The sequence below is a fragment of the Brassica oleracea genome, chromosome C9, assembly GCF_000695525.1.
Source record: "Brassica oleracea var. oleracea cultivar TO1000 chromosome C9, BOL, whole genome shotgun sequence".
Classification (NCBI taxonomy): domain Eukaryota; kingdom Viridiplantae; phylum Streptophyta; class Magnoliopsida; order Brassicales; family Brassicaceae; genus Brassica; species Brassica oleracea.
This window is the reverse complement of record NC_027756.1, coordinates 36,023,871-36,047,497: the sequence shown is the minus strand read 5'-3', so window position 1 is coordinate 36,047,497 and position 23,627 is coordinate 36,023,871. Positions and strand designations below refer to the sequence as shown.

The window sequence follows — 23,627 nt, the reverse complement described above, 5'->3', positions numbered from 1 at the left end:
ACGTTTTATGAAACCGATGTTGATGGTAGATTCAGATTTCTCTTCGTTTCGTTTGGCCGATCAGTACAAGGTTTTCAGACAGCCATGCGACAAGTTCTTGTTGTTGATGAGACATTTTTGAAGAGCAAATACAAAGGGGTATTACTTTCTGCGACAGCTTTAGATGGAAACTCTAACTTGTATCCTGTTGCGTTTGCGGTTGTGGACTCAGAAAATGATCGTTCATGAGATTGGTTTATGAGACAGGTAAAGGTTGTTGTTGCGGACGAGCATTCTCTAGCTTTTGTGTCAGACAGAAATGCCTCACTTTGTAAGGCAATAGAGAATGTGTATCCTCTTTCTAAACATGGAATTTGCATCCACCAAATAAGAAAGTAGGAAACTTTGATAAGATTGAAGCCTAAATAATTCACAGAAAAAAAATCGAAACTTATGACAGTCAAAATCGCTCTTAAAAAAGCTCAAGTAAAAGATACAAAGACATGCAAAAAATTCATAAACAAACCTGAGGAGAATCGATTGGCCTGCTTGAAACTATGGCTGAGAGAGTGAGTGCGGAGCGGTGAGGCACGAGTTCAGTTATCGGCGAGGTACGAGCTTCAGTGGTCTTCGGCGACTTACTTGAGAACGAGTCGCGAAGTGAGACTAGGTCTCTGAGACTTCGATTGAGAAGAAGAAGAACACCGGCCAGAAGGACACCGTTGACGGCGAGATCCCCTTTTGGAGCATTTCAAATCGTCTTTTCTCTCTATCGCCATAGGAGGAGGCAACAATTAGGGTTCGTCGGGCTTTGTCAATTTTTCTCTTTTGTATTTCTTTTTTTATTATTTTTTAATAATTAAATTAACAAAAAAAATTAATTTTTTTTTAAATAATTAAATTAATAAAAACTTTTAAAAGATTAGATTAGGGGTTTAATTGGGTTTACAGAAAAAATTATGGCATTGGGATAACTTATAATTCATATAATGGCAAAGGGACAATCTACTTGTATTTTTGTTCCATATTTCCAATTTTTCCATTTATATACTTGAGTTTTTAATTAGTTTGAACTGATTTTAGAAAAACATTATCGTCCACTAAAATTAACTAACTTTGAAACAAAAAATTCAATTTGTATATTACCATTTTTTGTATTCCCGTTTTTAGAGCTAATCGTCCAGGAAAAAAACGTAAATCCAATATCGGAGGGTATATGACCATGTTCGTTTACCTATCGGACAACCTGCGACATGCGATCTGCGATTGGTCGCAAGTCATAGGTTATTGTTCATTTTGCTGTCGCGTAATCTACTATTCGCAGGTTGTTGTTCGTTTTGATGTTGTGCAACTGATCGCGCGACCAGTCGTACGTTCCGATTTTCAAGTCGTCCGAAAAAACAATGACTAAAATTTAAGAAAATTTTGATCGCGCGATTGTTCGCAGGTCGCACGACACGTAAACGAACATAATTTTAGTCGTAGGTCACATGTTTAGGTCGGACGACACATAAACCAACATAATCTTAGTCAGAGGTCGCAAGTCGCGCGTAAACGAACATGCCTCTTGCCTCCAACTTCCCATGAGTTAACTTATTAACTAAAAAATCCGGGTAAAGATCTCATACATGGGCGGAGGCAGCTAAGTGGTAAGGGGTCAGTTGACTCTCTACTTTTGAAAAAATAAAATTAAATAAAATTTGTATTGATCCCACTTAAAAAATAATTACAAAACATTAAAATAAAAAATTAATTATACAACTAATATATTTTCATTTTTATTTTTAAAACTTTGGATTTATATAAGTTTTAATTTTATTATTCTATAGTTGCAAAAAATTATAAAATCATTAAACATGTTTTGGGTATTTAAACTTTAGTAATATTTTAGTTTAAGCCCAAATAGTTTATAATACAGAAGCATTAAAAATATAAGCAAACTTAAAATAGAAAAAAAAACATGTTTCTCTTCCCCTGCAAACACAAGACGACGGCGACCTGTTCTAACTTGTGCTCCACATTCAGGTTAGTTTTTTATATACTTTTTTGTTATATTCTACTCTGTTGTTTATATTATTACTTTATGTTCATGATCTGAATATTTTTAATAATTAATTTTATATTTTAAAAAACCCAATCTATCTAATTTAACAGAAGATCAATTTCTAAATCTGAAAAGAAAATTTTTATCAACCGATGATATTCACCTAGACGACATGTGCATGATCCTGGAGAAAGAAAAGGGATTCATGAATATGATCATAATCAAATAGACAAGGTGAGACGTAAGTATTTGACTGGAGGACCTTGTCAACTTTGTGGGCATAGTTTTAAGCAAAAAGTTATTTCGGGTGTATTAAGGCGGTTTAATCCTTCTTGGTTTGATCATTATGGTGATTAGTTAGAATACAGTGTCAAGAAAGAGAAGGCATATTGTTTTTTTTGTTATTTATTCAGCAACAAGAAAAAAAGTGTAAGTGTTGGATTTGTCATAGAGGGATTTGATAGTTAGCATAAATCTGACAGATTGACTGACTATGTAGGTGTGATAAATAGATTTCACAACATAGTCAAGAAGAAGTGTGAAGATTTGATGAGACAAGGTCAATCAATCAAACATGTTTTTCAAAAGCAAACCGGTGTTGTAAAAAAAGAGTATCGTATCCAACTAAATGCTTCAGTCGATGTTGCTAGATACTTACTGAAACAAGGATTACCATTTCGTGCTCATGATGAGAGAGCCGATTCTAGCAGCAAAAGAATTTTTTTGGAGTTAGTGAAATATATTGCTGCCTAAAATGAAGCTGTAAGCACGGTTGTGGTGAAGAATGCTCCTAGAAATAATCAAATGGTGTCTCATCCTATTCAAAAAGACATTTTAATTGTTTTTCGGAAGAAGTAATTAATTTCATAGTTCAAGAGATGGACAATGATGTGTTTGCTTTATTGGTGGATGAATCAGCTGATTGTTTTATGAAAGACCAAATGACTATAGTTTTTCGCTTTGTCGATAAACATGGTATGGTCAAAGAGAGATTTGTTGGTCTTATCCATGTGAAGGATACATGTTCTTTATCTTTGAAATCTGGAATTGATTCATTGCTTGCTAAATATAATATGAGTCTGAAAAAGGTGAGAGGACAAGCCTATGATGGAGTAGGAAATATTAGAGGTGAATTTAATGGTCTGAGAGCACTGATTTCAAAAGAAAACAGTTCGGCATACTATGTACATTGTTTTGCTCACCAACTATAATTGGTAGTTGTTGCTGTCTCGAAGAAACATTTCGAAGTTAGATATTTCTTTGTTAGTGAATGTGGTTGAAACTTCATGTAAAAAAAAATATAAGATGCGAGAAATTCAGCGGGATATAATTGAAAAGGGAATAAGCAGTGGTGAAATCAAGACTGGAAACGACTGAATCATGAGTCTTCTCTTCCAAGACCAGGAAGTAAACGTTGGGGTTCTCATTATAAAACGTTGTTGCGGTTAGTTGAGACGTTTTCTTCTGTGGATGAGATGCTTGTGTACGTCGAGGATGAAGGTGCTGATCTTATCCAGTGAAATGAAGCAAATAGTCTTCTCAAATATATTCATACTTTTGATTGTGTATTCTACCTACATTTGATGTTGCACATTTTGGGACTCACAGAAAATCTGTCACTGGTCTTGCAACTAAAAGATCAAGACATCCTAAATGTTGTCTCATTAGTAGTATCCACTAAGCGACAACTACAAAAGTTTAGATATGATGGCTGTGATTCTTTTTTTGAATGATTTTTCAGCTTTTTGTGGAAACGTGACACTGGTATTTTCAACATGGAGGATGATTCCATCGATCCAAGGAAGTCACACAAAAAGACCAACATTACCAACTTGCATCATTATCACGTCAATTGTTTTTATACATTATTGGGTATGGCGCTTCAAGATTTTAATGGTCGCTTTAACGAGGTAAACTCTGAGTTACTCGTTTGCACATCAGCTTTAAGTCCTGCTGCTTCATTTCGTGAGTTTGATAAAGAAAAGTTATTAAGACTGACTAAATTCTATCCCGAAGATTTTAGTGTTGTGGAATGCATATCACTTAAGCAGCAACTTGACATTTATATTTATAATTTACGAGGATATAAAAGGTTTATTGATTTGAAACATCTTGGAGATCTATCGCGGTTAAGAGTAGAAACCAAGAAACTTCTTTCTCAATCTTTGGTGTATATGCTTTTGAAGTTATCTCTGACTTTGGAGAATGAAGATCGTCAAGACAGTATTACGAAATCGCATCGGTGATCAGTTTCTAAGTGATTGTTTTATTTGTTTTATTGAATTTTTTTTTTTGAATATATAGTCGATGAAACTGTTATAAAAAAGTTTCAAGCAAGAATACATTTGTAGTTTTTTTTTTGTGTAATACATTTGTAGTTTTTTGGTCATTTAAACATTGTGTTTTTGATTTTTTGTTCTGATTCCAGTATAAAAAGTTTTTGGCTCTACCACTCGTATCATACTAGCATGACATGCTAATTTTTAAATTACTGTCATTGTTGACGTTACTCAAAATGATAAATTATGTATTTATGACAAGAAAATATTGTAATCTATAATTATAATCTGATAATCTGCAAGTGCATACCTTTTTTTTCTGTAACTCTGCAAGTGCATACCTCATGCGTACAAATAAATATAACTATCGTTTATCTAATATTGGTGGCGAAACAAGTAAGCATTACTTCAATATTTTTATTAGTTTTAAAGAATACGTCGGCAGTGTGAATTACGGTTAATCACCCATTGACTCATTTCGTTTAAAACATTTTAAAGACTGAAACTATTTAAGGATGGGCACAAGTATGGTACTCTACAGTTTTAGGATACTGAAACCTTTATACGTAGGGTCTAAAATTATAAAATTGATTTAAATCCGTCAACATTTGCGGATATAAATGTTCAAAAAAAAAAAAAACAATTGCGGATATAATACAGATCCAATTCGAACATTTCCAAAATAGTCAAAATAATTTAAATAATATTATTAAATTATTAAACTAAATTAAACACTGAATAAAATAATAAAATATTTAGATACAGTGACAGTTTAAATATATATATATATATATATTTCTGGTTATAGTATTTTCTATTTACATATTTATAATATTTTCGAACCGGATCTGAAATCGAATTCCAAATATTTTACCCACTCTTACTCTGAATCATATAGTTATTTTCGTTAGATTTTCAAATTGAATCACGGATACTTTTCCTTCTATCTAAATGCCAAGTCCATATCCCTGACCATTGGATCAAAAACTTACTCATTAATGTGCTACCACAGCAAAATGTAAAGTGTTAAACTATGCTTCATCACAGCTTATTATAAAGAGAATGAATTTTCGTAGAAATAGGAGGCAAATTGGAAAATTCGATGAAACTACCCGATGATATCCTTATATCTATTCAAGTTGATAGATCATAAACATGATCTTAATTAAATTTATTTTAGTTATTTTAACGAAAGAATAAAATTTTAAAAATGGATTTAAAGAGTTAAATAAAGTCTAGACAGAAATATGATGAGGTAATAATGAAGTTGGTAAGGTTAGGAGAATCTGGATGATTTTGATGAACATGAAGGAAGAATATCAACGTTTCAACAACCAAAGCAATGAAGTGGCTATTCTATGAACCGCAGCTTTGGGAAAATGATTCTTTTGACTCGATATGCAGATATAGTAACGTAACTATAGAAAAACCTACAATAACGAATACTGTACTATAATATAAGATCGGTGGTCGTGCGCTTTTTATCTATAGTTTAATCTGTTTTTTTTTGCAATTTGTTTTTCCTTTTTTTTTGTTCTTGATAAAGATAGCATACCTACCTGGCAAGCCACATAATAGATGTTACATATTACTGACAAATTGGTAATAATTCTTTTGTTACTTGGACACAAACGATTCTTTTTTACATTTTTTTTTTTTTAACCAGATGTTGGCCTTGCGGCCCACCACCTAGTCCCGGCGCCAGCCTTTGTATGTACCTTTTTACGGGCCCTGGACACGCCTCTCCATCCACGCGAGTCGAACATCCGACCTCCCCTCCCCAAAGAGATAGTACCACTGGACTACAAGGTCCTGGGTATTTCTTTTTTACTTGGACACTAAACTCTCTTAGTTTTACAAGAAGATATGTTTTAGAGTTTGAAAATTTGATGGCTGTAACTTGGCCAACATGTTTCTTAGTTTAGTAACAAAGGAGATAATAAGCTCACAGTTTTCCTTGAATGATAACCACTCTTTAAAAATCGAAATATTTGAACTGTGGGCTATGGAAGTGAATTATGTGATAGCTTATGCCTTAATTTGATAAATCAAAATTTCAAGTACACGACGAAGTGCACAGTAGTAATCAAATGTAGGAACACATTTTACAAAGAATTAGGGTTTTTTTTTTTTTTTTGTTGACTTGAGCGTAAGTCAATTGAAGCAAACATCTTAAATGAACAAAGCTATACCAAGGCTTTTTTTATCAAATAATTAGACTACTTATGTTTTTTAAACAAGCAAATAGTAAAAAAAAAATGAACACATCATCCCCTATATATTAAAAGAGAAACATTACAACATTTTTTTGTTGTCACGTGTCATCACCACAATCATTCTTAGAATCCTTAGATTAATATGTTGGTCCATGAAAATATATAATAAACTTTTTATTAAACTAATCATAACTTAATTATTAATGTTCTTCACTGTTTCCTTAAATTAAAATAACAGAATTACCATATGTGGCTAAAGTATACATGACAAATAATAATTTTGAATAATAAAGATTTGATAAAAATTAGCATATTCTCTATCATTTTAAAAGAATTTTAACCTATTAAAACAAATTAAACAACCACATTAACTATATAATAAAAAATAGATTTTTTTGTATATGTTATATTTTGAATTTTTTAAAACAACTATAAATGACTAAAATTGTTAAAAATCTCACATTGAATTTTTTTGATCCATGGTTTAATTTTTTTTGCTATAACAAGATATAAATGATTACAAAATTATATAATAAGAAGTCGCATTTAATAAATATTAATTTAGTTAAATATAAATTATGTACCATATAAAAATACTTATGTATATTAATTTCGAAATCTGCTTTGATTTTTTTTTTGATAAAAGTTTTGAACAAATATTGACAACCTAATATTTAGTTTTAAAACTTTTCATAATGTTTTTAAAATTATAAATGACTAAAACTATTAAACAACCTACAAAATCAATTTGCTATGAGTGATTCAAAATTTTTGTTATAAAAAATACAAATTATCAGAAAACAATATGAGTATAAAATATTGTTTAACATATATCAATACTAAAAAAGTACTATATATCTATGTTAATATCATTAAAACTTAATTTTATATCATATAAAATAGAAAAAGTGTTTGTTTGAATTAATAAATTTTATTTATGTGTTTGCACCAATTTAATCATATATGTAATAGTTACTGAATTTTCACTATCAATATATATGCATTATTTAATAATATGCAAAAAACATATAATAAGTAAAACTAATTTCTATATAATATTTATTTCGCGCAAAGCGCAGATCTTAATCTAGTATATATTAAAGGAGAAACATTGTAATAAATACGTTCACAATAAACTGGACACATGTCACTTGTAGAAGCATTTCAATAAATGTGTTCACACTAAAATGGAAACATGTCACATGTAGAGAGCTTCTCAGCCAAATTCTACATAAATATGTTCACACTATGTACTGTATGTTTTTTTTAATATAAAAATCACATGAATGGTTCTTCTTTACGTTATTTTTACCGTCTACGAAAAGAACTGGACAAATTATTCATAAATTTTGATTCGAGTCGTTATTCGTTTTGATTCGAACCGAAAAATTCAGATATATGTTACTCTACGAAGCAAATCAAATACTAAAATGCAATATCCGTAAAAAAAATGCAAATCACAAATATCAATATTTATAGAAACGAATATCCAATTTGATCTGTTATATGCACATATATTTACATATATTTAAAGAATTATATATAAGTTATATATTATAGTTTATATAAATATTACTATATTTTTGGTTTTAATTAATTTCATTTTAAAAATTTTATTTTTCAAGTATTATTTTGAAAAAATGTCATTTAATATTAATTAACAGTATCTTTATATATTTATCAACCATCATTATATATTTTTACATACACATACATGTGCACATTGACGTGAACACCTTATAACTAAGTATTTACCACAACTGAAATATCTAATTTTTTTGGATGTTAAAATATTATTTTTCTTAATGCTTCTTTTACTATCGACCAAATTGTAGTAAAATGATTTGTCTTAATAATTTTCTTTTCTTTTTTTAACTATTATCCGTTTAGAAACTATAATATGAAACCATTGGTTCGACATCACGACTACCTAAGATTCATAGCATGAAAACAAACAAATAATAGTAATTTTTGATTATCACAGGAAAAAAAAACCAAAAACATCAAACATTTTAACCGAACAAACCAAATAAATACTGATTTAAAATGATAGTTCTATTTTAGGTGATTAAAAACCAAAAAGCAACCTAAAACCGAACCGATATCCAGATTAAACAGATTAATGTCTCCTTATTAAAAAATAATGAAACTAATAATCACATTCCGCGCAAGACGCGGGTTATTACCTAGTAGTAGATTATTTAAGATGATATCTCAACATGGCTTAATATGTTTGTTTTGGTGAATCTTCGAGCCGTCTAGAACAATGTTGATGATCATTATCTTGATCTGTCATGGTGATCGGTTAGCTCATTTGTTATACTTATTCTTGATCGGTTGGATCATCGGTTTAGATTACTGATTAACATGTCTTCTCCTCAAATTTTGATGGTTCTTTTATTTTTCCTTGAAGCATCCATCATGACATTCCAAGTATCCAAGTGCATGCTCTTCCTCGTTTACGACCTAAAAATTGAAGTGAAGACTCAAAGTATACGGTATACCTAATTATGCCTACAACTTCTAATTAAAAACGTAGATTCGGTACTAAGATGCTGTGAACAAACGCGAAGTAACTCGAAAAAAACAAAAGAGAGCAAAAACGTATCGAGGTAAACACTCATTTAAGATTCTTTATTATTCTGTGAATGAATAAATTTACAAATCTTTACACCCGTATTTATACAACCCTCAAAACCCGATTTCTTTTTCTCTATAGGAATACATACTTATCTAGAAAAAGTAAAATTTTCTAAACCAATAAGACATATTATACTGTAGAGGCCTACGGCCCTCACACGGTCACACCTTCCGGATGTCAATCTTGATAGCGAGTTTTCCTTCTTTGCGTCTACGACGCACGCAAGAAATGCTGGGCTTTTACTGATGCACATAAATTTAAGACATCTCAAAATACAATATAAGAAAACTGACTAGAATAATTAAAAACAAAAAAAACTGTTGAACTAGACCAAAAAAAGCAATAAAGGTACTTGGAAGGAACAATATTTAGTATATGTTATTTTGTCAGAAAACTATCAATACATCTAATACCCACCCAGACTCTCGGAAAAGGAAGAAAATACTAGGCGGACTAAGACCACCCGCAACGGAGTAACATCACGAGTCCTTAGCGCTTAATCTTAGGTAAATACACATATAATAATAATATTTTGCATAATAAAACTAAGGACTGTAACGTAACTAAGGAATTTTAGGACTTGATCCTTATGGTACGTGGCTACTTGTGAATGGATGGAAAGGCTTTTGTGTTTCGTAGTGGGGGAAAAAAAGTCTGTCATTCTCGAGTCTCGACCGAAGCAGAGAAAAAAATTGATTCTCGAGTCTCGCCTAAAATCTAGCTGAGGCGTCTTATGAAAGAAGAAACACAAACTGAAACCGAAGAGCAACAGATTAGAGAGCACTTGTAGCGGCGTGCATTCGTTTCCGGCAAAGGGTTTAGATTCAATTGTCTGATTTATCATTCTTCTGAAATAAAAACGAAACCTTGTCACTCTACTGGATCATGATTCTGGTAAAGTTTCGATCTTTATTGTACTTTACGACTCTGCTTACCAATAATTTGAGTATGTTCTAGCTATTACAGGTTTTTAATTTTGGGTTTATGTTTAACTCTTTGTCTGATACAATCATTCTTGATATCCTACTTTGTAGGAACTTGGGAGTTCTTGAACTAAAACCACTCCTGGTTTTGTTTTTGGTGTGTATATGAATGAAATGGACCAGATACGTTGTTCAAATTCGATCACTGTTTGTGAAAGTTCGAGTGTATCTGTCCCTGAGGCTGTGATTGTAGTCTCTGGTCTCAAAGGTGAGACCAGTGACTCTGTCTCAAACCATGTATTGATGGAAGAGCAAAAAGAGAATGATTCAAAAATGGGGAAAGAAGGTGTCACGAGAGTGATGCTTCAGAAAAAGCAAAGGAGAAGGAGTTTCACGTGATTGATCTGAGTGGTGGAGGAGAAGAAAGTGATAATGGACAAAGAATCTGCAGGATTTGTCATTTTGGTTCTGATCAAACGCCGGATAGAGTTTCTGGCAAGTCAGTAAGTGTAGACTTGATTGAGATTGGTAGCAAACGGAAAAATGAGCTTGGCTTGCCCATTTTCATTGCGCTGAAGCTTGGTTTAAGCTAAGAGGAAACAGGTACTCTATTCAGTTCATTAGCTTAGTAACCATATGGATTGTGTAAAACCTTTGTTTCTCTTATTTGTAGTGTATGTGAAATCTGCGGTTCTTCAGCATTGAATGTTCCAGTAAGGTTGACGGCGGAGGAGTGGAGTGAAATAAGGGACACAACAACGGGTGAAGGAAGAAGACGTGGAAGTGGACAATCTTGCTGCATCTTCATGGTTTTTCTGCTTACTATCATTCTCCTTCATTGGTTCTTCAAGAAGATGAGTGGTTACTACCAAAACCACATAAAATTAATTTGTTAGTTAATAAGCATATATGTTTGTAACTTGTACATCCTATTCTGACTCTAAGACTATATGGAAACAGAAGAAGATAGAATATAATACAAGTTCTTTAGATCAAACTCTGGTTAAAAATTTAATAGATCGCCAAGTTCTTTAGAACAAAACCATTTTCTGAAATATGTTTTATAGCTTCAGACCTAAGGACTCCAAATTGGAGAACACCATTGGATATACCTTTTGAATTAGGATTCTTAACTATTTAAACAAAAAAAAAACAAAAAAAAATATATTATAATAATGCTAAGGATTCCATGGTGAGACTCACCATTGCGGATGCTCTAAGAGCACCATTAATGCAGTTTCTAACATGAGTTTTTAAAGAAAATGGGGTATTTAATTAAATCAAAACAAAAAGAAATTAGAGTAATCGATCCTTAATTGGGTGTTTTGGTAACCGATCTTATATGGGTTTCTGTAAACACGTGTCGGCATATGTGATTTTTCTTTTTCTTTTTCTTTTCTCTTCCTTTTCTTTTCTTTCCTTTCTCATCTCTTTCTCTTTTGTTTTCTCGTGGTCTCCGTTGGGACGCCGATTGAATTTCTCAACGAAAGTGTCACCTCCGTTCAATCGGCGTATCCTCCGGTCTATCAGCTCTCCTACGTTCCATCGGCGTCACCTCCGATCAATCAGCTCTCCTCCGTTTAATCGTCTCTCCTCCGGTCAATCGCCTCTCCTTCTTATCTAGTCTTCTCCTCTCCGTCGCAAAGGGAAGCGTCTCGTCACTTCAATCGCCGTCAGGTCCATCTGATGCCTAAGCGTAAGTCTCCGATCCCCAATTTCTCTTCTCCAATCCTCGATTTATTTTTCTTAATAATTATATATAAATTCTTCTTTTTTTGCTTGCAACAAGAAGATTTGTCTCAGCCATAAGGTAAATTAGAAACCCCATATTCACTTTTGCTTAAAGCTTCGAACTTTAGAGTTCTTGATGAGGTTTATGCAAACTAATTGACATGTTTGATTTTAGTAAAGTCTCTATATTTTGTTGTTTGTTCACGTATCGTGATCCCTGCCTTGCTCATGATTGGTTGATATGAAACAGTTTGATCGTTTTGATGCATTTTGATGATATGAGCTAGTTAGTTGTTTCTTCTAGTATGACTGATGTTCTGTTTTATCTAGCGTGATCGACTCATTTGCATGGGTTTAATTTTTAAATGTGAACTGTTCTGTTCCATAAAAAACTCAAGTCTTTAATTATGATGTGTTGTGTTGGCTTTGTAAGCTTGGTTTTGTTGTTGTAAGCATACACATTCTGCTTTGGGTTGTGTGTGTTGCGATTGACACATAGCGTTTCTTTGGGAGCAGCATTCAGTTCTCCGACGTCTAGCAAGTATAGCTTTGAGTTCTCAGGTGGTGGTGGAGGAGGGAAAGGAAGAAGATTCGTGAAGGTTTTGGTTGGGTTCGTAGTCGAGAGGTGCTTTACTGTCTCTTCTTTTCTGATGCACTTTTGGTTCTTTGGCATTGGATCATTTTGAGTGGCTTAGTGCTATGTTTTGTAGAAACTAGTGTTTGGATTAGTCGTCAGGGGATTTCAGTTCTGATATTGAGGCAGTTTGTGTGTAGTCTTTTACTAATCCTGAGATTGATCAATGGATATAGCTTTGAAACTTGTAACTTTATTTTTGTTTTCACCACTCATGTGTTTTCGTGGTTTTTTTAAGAATCCTTAATTAAAAGACTAGCATTGGAACACTAAAACTAATTGTTTCTTAACAAAAGTTCTTAGCTTAACTTTATTAGTTAAATATTCACTAAGAAATCCTATGGGTCTCTATGGTTAATGATGCTCTAAGGAGAAAACCAAGTTGCCCATATATTATAATATAATGATGCATGTATAATAACATCATTATTATCAAGAAATCTTGAAGATCTTTTGTTTAACCGATCTAAGTAACAAAAAAAAAATTGTAAATTTGACAACAGATATTCTCTTTAGAACAAAACTTAGGTTCACCCCATAGGGTGAACTTTTAAATTCACCTCTCATTCTAGAACCAATCAAATTGCCAAATAGATAATTATTATGGTTTAGGGTTTATTGTTTGGGTTTAGGGTATACAATTTGAGTTTAGGGTATATAATTTGGGTTTAGGGTATAGGATTTGGGTATAGGGTTTAGGGTTTAGGGTTTGGGTTTAGGATTTAAGGTTTAGGGTTTAGAATTTAAAATTTAGGGTTTACAGTTTAAGTAACGGCGTCATCGGCATTAAAATTGGCATTATTCTGTTTTTTTAGTTATTTTTAAATAAGTTTAATATTTTTTAATTAATTATCTACATGGCAATTTGATTGGTCATAGAAAGAGAGGTGAATTTAAAGGTTCACCCTAGGGGGTGAACCTTAGTCATGTTCTTCTCTTTACAATACAAGTCTGCGTGAATCCAGGTGCCCCGCCTTCGCAACTATAAAGGCAGTATTTCATCACTACATTATTAGTTTTTTTTTGGAAAAAAAAAATACATTATTAGTTATTGCATTATTAATTTGTACTTGTTTACTTTTGCTTAAAGAGGAAGACATACTTTGCTCAGCCATGACGGGCTTCAATAGCAAATAATGTTGATGATATAATACGTATATATTATACACCTAATTCCTTTATCAAACAATAAATTCCTTTTAGAAACTAAATATATTTTGGTTAATATATAGTACAACTCGTTTAAATCTTGTCGTACTAATTTCTGTTAGGACCATTTTGAATGATGTATATTTTTCCTATTTAGCAGATACAATTACTTATGATAATTTCTTAATTATCAGAGGATTTTTATGGCAAAATATCTCAAGAGGAAAGGAAATTTTCACCACAGAAAATGACGAAAACAGACTATAATCTTATAGGAGGGATCAACACAAAATTATACAAAGCTAAATAAACATAAAATTAAACAGCTCCGAGTACAACTCGTTTGGCTCTGTAATTTTGGTTTTGAGCTTCACCTTTTAATCATTTGTCCGTCCATCCTTCGCTTGTTAGAGCATCCGCATCGAGAGTTTATGGAGTGAGTTCACACAGAAATCAAGAAAAAAATAAAATAAAATAATTCAATCCCATGAACCTCTTTCTCCTAAAGCTCTCTGGGTTAAACCCCTCTCTCTTAAAGTTCATCACTGTAGCGCGGACCTCACGTGTCGTGACGGTCCGCGATTGGTCTAGTTTTTTTTTTAAAAGAAAAAAAAGAAAAAAAAATTTAATAATAAACAATTGAAAAGATGAACCCCAAGAATGAGTTCATTGATGTGGGTGCTCTTAGTTGTAATGTTTTTAGACCAACTCTAATGAAACACCAAAACAACAAATTAGTGTAATTTCATCTCCGATATAATACTAAATATAATATTTTTTTCCAAATTTAATATTTTGTAAATAGTATTATACCAAATTTAGTAAAACCCACTATTCATTACACTAAATATTAAAATAATCTATTTTAACTATGAGTAGAATAACTATAATGCCTCAACCGTCCACGACTAATGGGCCACTAACGTCCGTTCTCTCGGTCTGTAGACCCCATTTCATTCCAACGGTCTGTATGTTAATTTTCTAAAGACACAAAAGTTTTATTTACTGATCCTCCAATCACCACATGACTTTTCTCCGTGTTTTGGCCTCACTCACACGGTATCGCGAATCACTTCCTGATAGGTCACTCATCTTTCCACTATTCCAGCTAAAACACGCTTAACTTTGGAGTTTTAAACGAATGTGTGACGGAAAATGTAAGTCAACTTTTGTGACATAAGTAGTGAAATCAATTCTTTTAAGCATTTCCATATATCACAATTCGGGATGCTACACTAACATTATTGATGGTTTTAATTTATAGTTAAAAATAAAAATGACATACTATTTTGTCTTTTTAATTTTTTTATATTTAAATATTATTTAAAATATATTTAATAATAAAAATGACATACTATTTTGTATTTTTCAATTACATCAAATTGAACAAAATAAAAAACTTTTATTATGTGCTTTTTATTTCTAAATATATAAATTTTTAATTTCAACAAATGTTTTACATAAATAAATAAATAAATATATAAATATATATATATATATAATTAAGTAAGAAATAAATATATATTAAAAACATAAAATTACCAAATTTTAACAAAAACATAAAATCTAAACATTATAAATATAATATCTAACTAAAAATAATTAATGTATTAAACTATTAAAAATAAAATATTAAAATATAAAATATTTTTTTGGTATTAAAATTAGCGTTATGGTTGGAGATGAAAATTAAAAATAACAACAAAATACCAAGTTTAATATAATTTAAATACTAAATTTGATGTCATGACTAAAGTTACTTTTAAACAATGGATTTATAAAATTGTGGTGATTATTTTCTAAACCGTCTATACTATTATAATATTGTAAAGTAAATCATATATAGTTTATTATTCATAAATTATAATAATTAATGTATTATAATATATACTCTTATAAAAATAAGCTAATCTAAATTTAATTTAAAAATAATAATATTTTATAATTTATAAATATGTAAGTTGTCTAACTAATAATCTAGACATTCATTTAATCGTTTTGTGCTAGGTGCTGAGTCACCACCTGCTTAGCTCTTTCTTGAACACTGCTCTTAAAATTTATTTTTTGGCTTCCTAGGTTAGGCTTCCTTCTAGAAGAACTTGATTATTTCACAAAAGAATCATACCTTATATCATTTGTTGTTAATATAATATTTCCAGTGTTAAAAACCCAAAAATAGTAAATTTTAGTTATGCATCCAGATTTCTAAACCGGGACCAAAGTTCTTTTCCAGTGGATTCATATATATTTTCCTATTTATCTATGATATACTGATCTCTGCAACCTTATACCTGATATTATTAAAAGAACGTGAAACCAGAAAAAGTATACCATATTTAATTTGAGTTTAGCTTTCTATGATTATGAAGAGTAACAAATATTCCAGTTGTGCTGTCAAACAATCACAGAGTAGTAAGAGCTAAATGAAAACAAACACAAAAGAGCTCTAATTCATTATACAACGAATAATTAAGGTATCAAACAACTGGAAATTAAGTTGTTAATGTGACAGATAATTAAGATCAAAGGATTATAGTTCGAATCTGATCAAAGGCAAAGCGAATTTGGAACATGCCGCGTAGTCATCATGCAGCTATGTGGGCTCCAACAAAGCATGTACCACAAATATTGTTTAAAAATACAAAAACTAATGAGAAATTTACGCATGACGAATATAATTATTGATTGAAAGTAAACAATCAGAAGACGAGATTGATGGATGTAATTAAGAATCTATTTTTTATGATACGTATTCCCCCAACCTCGATAGAATTTGCCGGTGGTAACCATATAAAGAAATGATAATAAATCAAATGCAGATGAATACGAATATAATTTAAGAACAATACATATCATCATCATTATCTCATTAAAAAATTCGTTGTTTACATGATTATGAATTAGTCTTACGTATCTTAAACATTAAAATAACTTTTAAATATTTCTCAATATAAACAAAATTTAAAGTATGATAGGTATTTGAAAAAGAAAAAAGAGTGAAGAACTATAAATTCGAAGTAGCAGTGTAAAACATCAAACAAAAAATGTAATTAAAATTGTTCTTTATTGAAAGTTTGAAACTAAAGTAGATGGATTAACCAACCCAATAATACTATTTTCATTGCATCTCCGAAGATGTGTTACGGTATAGGTCCTGTTACTTTATCTGGTTCTGCGAGAGTACCACTTATAATCTACAACTGCGAGCACAAATCACAATTTAGTATTTTGTGGAACTAATCGCTGATCACTAATTGATATTATTGAAAAGAATTTAAACATAATTTGATTGCAGTCTTGCAGAGCATGGACGTTAGTCCTAAAAAAAAAACAATTTAACTTCACATCTAAAGGATTCAATCTAATTTGCACACAATAAAAAGGATTCAATTCTAATTTACATCAAAATAGTTCATCCTCCTCACCACAACAATTACTATAGGGCAACATAAGAAGATCTTTAAAAAATATATACAATAAATGTCAAAAAACATGCTCCCAAAAAAGAACATGCTCGTGAGGGTTAATATAGATTTAACTACCGAATAATTAAGAAAATAATTACAATAAAGACAGAGAGGTTAAATAAGGCAAAGCAAACGGACAGAGGAAAGAATCGTGTGCCTCTTTCGAAAACTCTAGTGCCATTCTTCGGACAATCCATCTTCTTCTCCTTCTTCTTCCTTCCTTATTGTCTCTTTCTTCACAGCTTTCAATTCTTTTTTATAAAAAAACCTTTGATCATTTCCTTTATTTTAATTAAAATAAAAACTCATCTCTTGTACTATTTTTTATTTTCTTTTGAATTCTCTCTGGGTTGGTCGTAAAGAGAGACTTCACTTCACATGGTCTTTTGAATGGGTCTGTGTGTGTAAGACTTGTTCTTAGGGATGTGTTTTGAAGAAACCAAGTGATTAACGAACAAACCCACGTAAGCAAGTCCAGTGATGCTCGTGCTGACGCAATTTCTTAGGATCTAAAAATGAGATCTCATTTTTCTTAACTATGGTGATGTGCTGAGAAAACCTCCTTTTCTTTGGTTGCTTTACAACATTGATCAGACCACATAAGATGTTTGTGGAAATGCCTAAGAGAGAGACTAGATTCAATGGGTTTTAGATTGAGATTGATGTTTATTTTAATTCATCTTTGCAACTCATTTTTCTCGAACTCTGTGATTGCTTATTTTGTAAACTTCTTTTTATTTATTTATTATAATTATTTATTTCTAAAATTTATATATATAAAAGCTATTGTAGGTTGCTTGGTTGGAAGCAAAACTGGCAGTTGGGGGAATTCCACTTTTGAGAGATAAAAAAAAGCATTGTTCTTTGAGATGGGTTTCATTGTTTGAAGAAAACTCTGTGGAGGAAGAATAATGGATTACTCGTCTCAAGAGGAAGATTTACACTTCTTTGATGCCAACGAAGAAGAGATGATGAATCCAAGTGCTTTTGATTTCCATGTTTGGAATGATTCGCCTGGAAGCGTTGTGGAGCGGCGGAGGAGGTTCTTGGAGTGGATGGGAGTCGAAGGAGATCTGAAGAATATGGATGTCGAGTCTCAAGAGATTTGTATTGAAGCTGAGCAAGGGTTCAGCAGTTTCTCTAGCCAGGTAACTTCCTCTGGTTCTGGTTCAAGCCTGGTGGAAGCTTCCGAGGAGTTGTCTCTTATGAGAGTGGATAAAAATGTGGGTGGATATGATGTGACGAGAAGGGAAAGCTCTTCAACGGCAGCAAGTTCTGATTCCAAATGTTGTCAGGTGAAGGAAACAGAGAAGCAGAGCAAGAAGGGATGGTTAACAAGGCTGCTCTCTATGGGATGTTCAGCGGATACAAAGGTGGAATCTGGTGGTGGAATCAGAGCTTCTTCCACTGGCTATGGTGATGTGCTTTCAAGAGTTAAGGTCAAGCATTGTAAGAAACAAGCCAAGGAGCTCTCAGCTCTTTACCAGTGTCAAGACATTAAAGGACACAACGGTTCCATCTTGGCGATGAAGTTCAGCGGCGATGGGAAGTATCTTGCGAGCGCTGGTGAAGATGGGGTTGTGCGTGTGTGGAAAGTCATTGAGGACAAGAGATCTAGACTACTTCGAAAGGATTGCCTTAACGAGATAAACCCTTCTTGTATCTACTTCGAGGTAAACGATCTTTCTCAGTTGAAACCTGTCTTGTTGGATGAGGATAAGAAACCAAACAAGACGACAGAAAGTTTCAAGAAAACATCTGATTCAGCCTGCATTGTCTTTCCTCCTAAAGTTTTCCGGTTAGTGGAGAAACCGTTACATGAGTTCCGTGGCCACGCTGGTGAAGTCTTGGACATCTCTTGGTCAAAGGATAATGTAAGCTTTCAAAAATCTTCTTCATTTCCTTATTAGCTTACAACCATTGCTTTAGTAGAAGTGAGAGAAACTGATGCATATGTTATGGTGCAGTCTCTTCTCTCGGCGTCAATGGATAAAACTGTCCGGTTATGGAAACTCGGTAGCAATGTTTGCCGTGGAGTTTTCCCTCACAATGGTTATGGTATGCTTCTTCTTCTTCTTTTTGGTTCTCTAGTTATCTCAGTTGCTACTACATTGATCTGACATTATCTTCTTCTTTTTTTTGGCAGTAACCTCTGTTCAGTTCAACCCTGTAAATGAGAACTACTTCATGAGTGGTTCAATTGATGGAAAAGTTCGGATCTGGAACATTTCTGGTTGCAACGTTGTTGATTGGGCTGATCTTAAAGACATTATATCCGCAGTGTGTTACCGTCCGGATGGACAGGGAGGAATCATTGGTTCTCTAACCGGAAGTTGCAGATTCTTTAGCATGTGTGGAGACTACTTGGAGCTGGACTCTCAGATACATTTGCATCACAAGAAGAAGTCTTCAAATAAACGGATTACTGGTTTTCAGGTAATAATAATCATCTCTCTTTGTTTCACTCTGGTCTTGGTCTTTTGTTGACTTCTCTTGACATTGGTCTTTTCTTACAGTTCTTACCACAAGACCAGAGCAAAGTCCTGGTTGTTTCTGCGGATTCCAAAGTCAGAATCCTCCAAGGGAACGATGTCGTCAGAAAATACAAAGGCGTTTGCAAGACGAGGAGCCTCACATCAGCGTCTCTCACGTCTGATGGAAAGCACATTGTTTCAGCTTGTGAGGACTCCAATGTATATATATGGAGCAATGGAGAGGAATTAGATTCATCTTCTTCTTCCCAAACCAAGAAGATTAAATCTTTTGAACGTTTCTCCACCAATGCATCGGTAGCAGCTACCTGGAGTGGATTCTCAGATTACAACACGTCTCTCCCGTTTGCTTCACCCCCTTGCTTATCTCTCAACGAAGGATACGTCCCTGGATCAGTTCCCAAAGGAAGCGCAACATGGCCAGAGGAAAACTTACCTGCTAACAATCCTCTCTCTTCAATGACTGCATCTCATTACAAGTTTCTTAAGTCATCATACCAGAGATCAACTAGCTCTCTGGCATGGGGTATGGTCATTGTAACAGGTGGTTGGGACGGAAGGATCAAAACGTTTCAGAACTACGGCTTGCCTGTGACTGTAACTTGAAGAAGAATACTGGTTTGTTTTTTTTTCCTAAGTTTGGAAAAACAAAATCAGATGCCATTGTTCCTTTCTTGCTAGGCACTAGCACATGGTTCTGGCAGGTCTATGGTGGGGTCCCAAAGCACAAACCAGATCTATCCTCAGATTTGTGCTATTGTTCAATAGTCAAAAGGAGACTCAAAATGCTATTTTTCACTCACTAGTCAAGATGATGTAGAGAAATCTATCAAGAAGGGTCAGTGAGAGATTTGATGTAGACGGAGGGGATGATAAGGAACAGATGTTTCTTTCTTTGGCAGTAAGTGGCGGTTGGAAAATGGGTCTTAATAAGTGTACGGACTTGTCTGACAAATATTGACAGGCGAGTGTGGGGTCCCCAAAGAAGAAGAGGCAAGAGATCATGGAAAGGAGTGGTTGAAGAGATGTTACTTCCAGCGAAAAGATCCTCCATGGAAGATCTTTCATATCAGTAAAAGAAAAAGAAAAAAGAAGAAGGTTTTAACGGTAGTGAAAGGTTTTGTTTGTATAATTTGATTCTAACGTGTAGGTGAATTTGTCAGCTTATTTAGTAGATTTGAATATTTGGATTTATGTCTGATTAGAGGAAAAATCAACTGATTGTTAGCTCCCTCTATCTCAGAGAGAGGCTCCGAAAATTTGTATTTGTAATTTTGTGTAAATAATGATCTGTTAGTACAAAAAAAAAAACTTTTTTATTGATTTCAATCTTTTGTATCTCCTAAACCAAGAATTTAATAATTGTATAAATAGAGAAACATTACTAAATTAATTATACGTCTAGTGCTTTTCAATGGTTATATATTCGTTGGATAATTTTTTTTTGATGACCATGGTATCCGGATGCCTTCGAAAGAGATTCGACTATCGTACAATGATCGTCCACCGAAACAAAATCGGGGAGTTCACCGAAGACATCTAGGAAAACTATTTTTTCACTCTATTTTAATCGACGGTGACCATGATCCGAATCTAGAAGACGGAACTCATAGCTGTGAGTCATTTATCTTCAGACCACAAGTGCCCAGTTATCTCATTGGATATTTACCGTAATTGTTTTAAGTACGGTATCATGATGGGATTTAACTATATAACTTTTTATGTCAACAAAATATAAAATTTAAGCAAAATCAAATATAAAAAAATAAAATTATTATATAGCATACGATTTAATACATTTTTTACTGATAAAAATGTAGAAACAATAACAAAACATAGAAAATAAGAGTTTACAATAACAATATGAATTTATTTATTCAATAATAAAGTAATATAAAATTAATATGTAACTTACTGTTACGGGGTGGACGCATAAAAGGTTGATAATAAGAAGAATTCAAAATTTTTTATTGGGCTTATTTATATTAAACTGGATCATATTTTCATCGGCCCGATAAAAAGGGGTGGACGCGTAAAAGGTTGATAAGTGTATGATCTGAGCTGTGATGCCACGTCATAGGCATGATCCAAAACGAATTTGAGATAGATAACTCAACGGTTGTCCGTTGTCCGATGGCAGAAGAAAAACTCAAAACACTCATATCATTCATGGCTTCGCTTCCTGTCCAGTTCTCCAGGAATCATCATCTCTCTACCCCCAATTTCTCCAGTAGATTCCGCCGTTCCACGGAGCAGAGATCTTTTGTAGCTCTTGTTCATTGCTCCGGTAATTCCCACAGTTTTTTTATTATTATTCTCTGATACATACTCATAGTCTTTCACAGAGTAGTTGTGATTTGTTCCAGTTTAAAAAATAATGATGTTTTATTTGTGTGGTTTGCATTCAGCTAGAGAAAACGGAGACGCTGATGTTCGAGGAATCAAGAAGAGTTTGTTTCCTGTTAAGGAGCTTGGATGTCTCGCTTGCGCCGCTCTTTCCGCTTTCACTCTTACATTAGCTTCTCCCGTCATTGCTGCTAACCAGGTCTGCGACATTATGCTTTCTCTCTCCTCTTACGAATTGCTTAAGAACTGTTTCAAGATTTCAAGAACTGAATGATGTTCTTTTTTGTTTGTTTCAGAGACTTCCTCCGCTTTCAACAGATCCAACACGGTGTGAACAAGCTTTTGTTGGTAACACGATAGGTCAAGCAAACGGGGTCTATGACAAGCCACTCGATCTCAGGTTCTGCGACTACACAAACGATCAGTCCAATCTCAAAGGCAAGACTCTCTCTGCAGCCTTGATGTCAGGCGCCAAGTTTGATGGTGCTGACATGACTGAAGTCGTTATGTCAAAAGCTTACGCCGTTGGAGCAAGCTTCAAGGGTAAGTAACCCAACAACAATCTTTATTTATATATATAGGAATCGAAATGGTATAAGTAGGTTTTGATGTTACAGGGGTGAATTTCTCGAATGCTGTCATCGACCGGGTGAACTTCGGGAAGTCGGATCTAAAAGGAGCTGTGTTCAAGAACACGGTGTTGTCAGGTTCGACATTCGACGAGGCAAACCTGGAGGATGTGGTCTTTGAGGACACCATCATTGGTTACATAGACCTTCAGAAGATTTGTAGGAACGAGACTATTAACGAAGAAGGAAGACTCGTCTTGGGTTGCAGATAAGAAGAGATGATGAGACAAAAGGTTTTTGGGATTTGGTATGTGTAAGGATTTGAGAGTTGACACAAAAGAATGTATGAACAAAATAAGTATGTTAAGTGTTCAAGGGGAATATAGGAGGACTCAGAAGAGAGTTATGAGGTTTCTATAATCAATTCCTGTAAAGTTTGTTATCAGACCAAAGGATTTTTCTCTGCTATTCCTTAATTAACGAACAATATTTTATCGCGAACATGGCTTATGTTTAGTTCTATACGTGTGATTCATATAAGATATATATATATATATATACATATAAATGGTGGGTTAATTTCAAAAGCGCATCTGGTTTAGTGGTATCATAGTACCCTCCCAGGGTACTGACCAGGGTTCCCTGGATGCGCATCTTTAATTTATTTTTTCTTTTTTTTTTGGATCTTTTCTGCATTAAAGTGTTTGAGTAATTATTTTGTATTTTTGTGACCTTGGTTTACAATCCTTCTTTTTCTCTTCCTGTGTATACATATAGATTTTAGTTAGAACTAGGGTCGGTCCACGCTATGCGCGGGATTTGGGTTACATGTAATCTATATAAATATATAATTATATATTTTTATTGTGTATTTTATGTTCGTTTTTGCAAGAGCAGTATATTTTGACGTTTATGATCTAAAATAATATTAGAGGTCGTAGGAATTATGTTTGAGGTGTATGTGAGTTTTTTTATATATTTTTTTAATAATCTCTCGGTCTTAAGTGTGTGGGTATGTATATTTAGTACTCGGCTTAACTTTTTTTTTGTACGTAAAAATATTAGCCACAGATTGAACACCTATAAATCTATTTGAAGTATCTTAGGTTAGAACTGAAGTTTGCATTACGCTTTGGTATGTCTTTTTACGATAAAAT

The 23,627-nt window shown here is 33.1% G+C and overlaps 2 protein-coding genes and 2 pseudogenes across 5 annotated transcripts; all 4 read left to right on the top strand.

The window, feature by feature from the left end:
- The first annotated feature begins 2,827 nt into the window (after window positions 1-2,827).
- LOC106314894 lies at window positions 2,828-4,374 on the top strand (annotated as a pseudogene).
- Window positions 4,375-10,251: 5,877 nt separating this feature from the next.
- On the top strand, window positions 10,252-10,978 carry LOC106314893 (annotated as a pseudogene).
- A 6,212-nt stretch (window positions 10,979-17,190) lies between these two features.
- Window positions 17,191-20,383, top strand: LOC106318854 (WD repeat-containing protein 44-like). 4 transcript variants are annotated; one of them, XM_013757003.1, is made up of 6 exons: window positions 17,191-17,527; window positions 17,847-18,937; window positions 19,031-19,121; window positions 19,210-19,499; window positions 19,580-20,173; window positions 20,260-20,383. In XM_013757003.1, exons 2-5 carry the CDS (start codon window positions 17,975-17,977, stop codon window positions 20,159-20,161), a joined length of 1,926 nt encoding a protein of 641 aa, XP_013612457.1. In that variant the 5' UTR covers window positions 17,191-17,527; window positions 17,847-17,974; the 3' UTR covers window positions 20,162-20,173; window positions 20,260-20,383. The 4 variants fall into 4 exon arrangements, with proteins under 4 accessions (XP_013612457.1, XP_013612455.1, XP_013612454.1 ...); XM_013757001.1 differs by having other exon boundaries at window positions 17,192-17,527; window positions 17,856-18,937; window positions 19,580-20,383; XM_013757000.1 differs by having other exon boundaries at window positions 17,192-17,527; window positions 19,580-20,383.
- A 1,209-nt stretch (window positions 20,384-21,592) lies between these two features.
- LOC106313560 (thylakoid lumenal 17.4 kDa protein, chloroplastic) lies at window positions 21,593-22,971 on the top strand. The gene is made up of 4 exons (XM_013751403.1): window positions 21,593-21,842; window positions 21,964-22,100; window positions 22,198-22,444; window positions 22,519-22,971. Exons 1-4 carry the CDS (start codon window positions 21,638-21,640, stop codon window positions 22,740-22,742), a joined length of 813 nt encoding a protein of 270 aa, XP_013606857.1. The 5' UTR covers window positions 21,593-21,637; the 3' UTR covers window positions 22,743-22,971.
- Window positions 22,972-23,627: the final 656 nt, after the last annotated feature.

Bases quoted from the DNA above. Each gene is read 5' to 3' on its own strand.
- LOC106318854 (XM_013757003.1), top strand. From the start codon at position 17,975: ATGGATTACTCGTCTCAAGAGGAAGATTTACACTTCTTTGATGCCAAC. The intron at 18,938-19,030 runs GTAAGCTTTCAA...GTTATGGTGCAG, and splicing joins TCTCTTGGTCAAAGGATAAT to TCTCTTCTCTCGGCGTCAAT. The intron at 19,122-19,209 runs GTATGCTTCTTC...TTTTTTTGGCAG, and splicing joins TTTCCCTCACAATGGTTATG to TAACCTCTGTTCAGTTCAAC.
- LOC106313560 (XM_013751403.1), top strand. From the start codon at position 21,638: ATGATCCAAAACGAATTTGAGATAGATAACTCAACGGTTGTCCGTTGT. The intron at 21,843-21,963 runs GTAATTCCCACA...GTTTGCATTCAG, and splicing joins AGCTCTTGTTCATTGCTCCG to CTAGAGAAAACGGAGACGCT. The intron at 22,101-22,197 runs GTCTGCGACATT...TGTTTGTTTCAG, and splicing joins CCGTCATTGCTGCTAACCAG to AGACTTCCTCCGCTTTCAAC.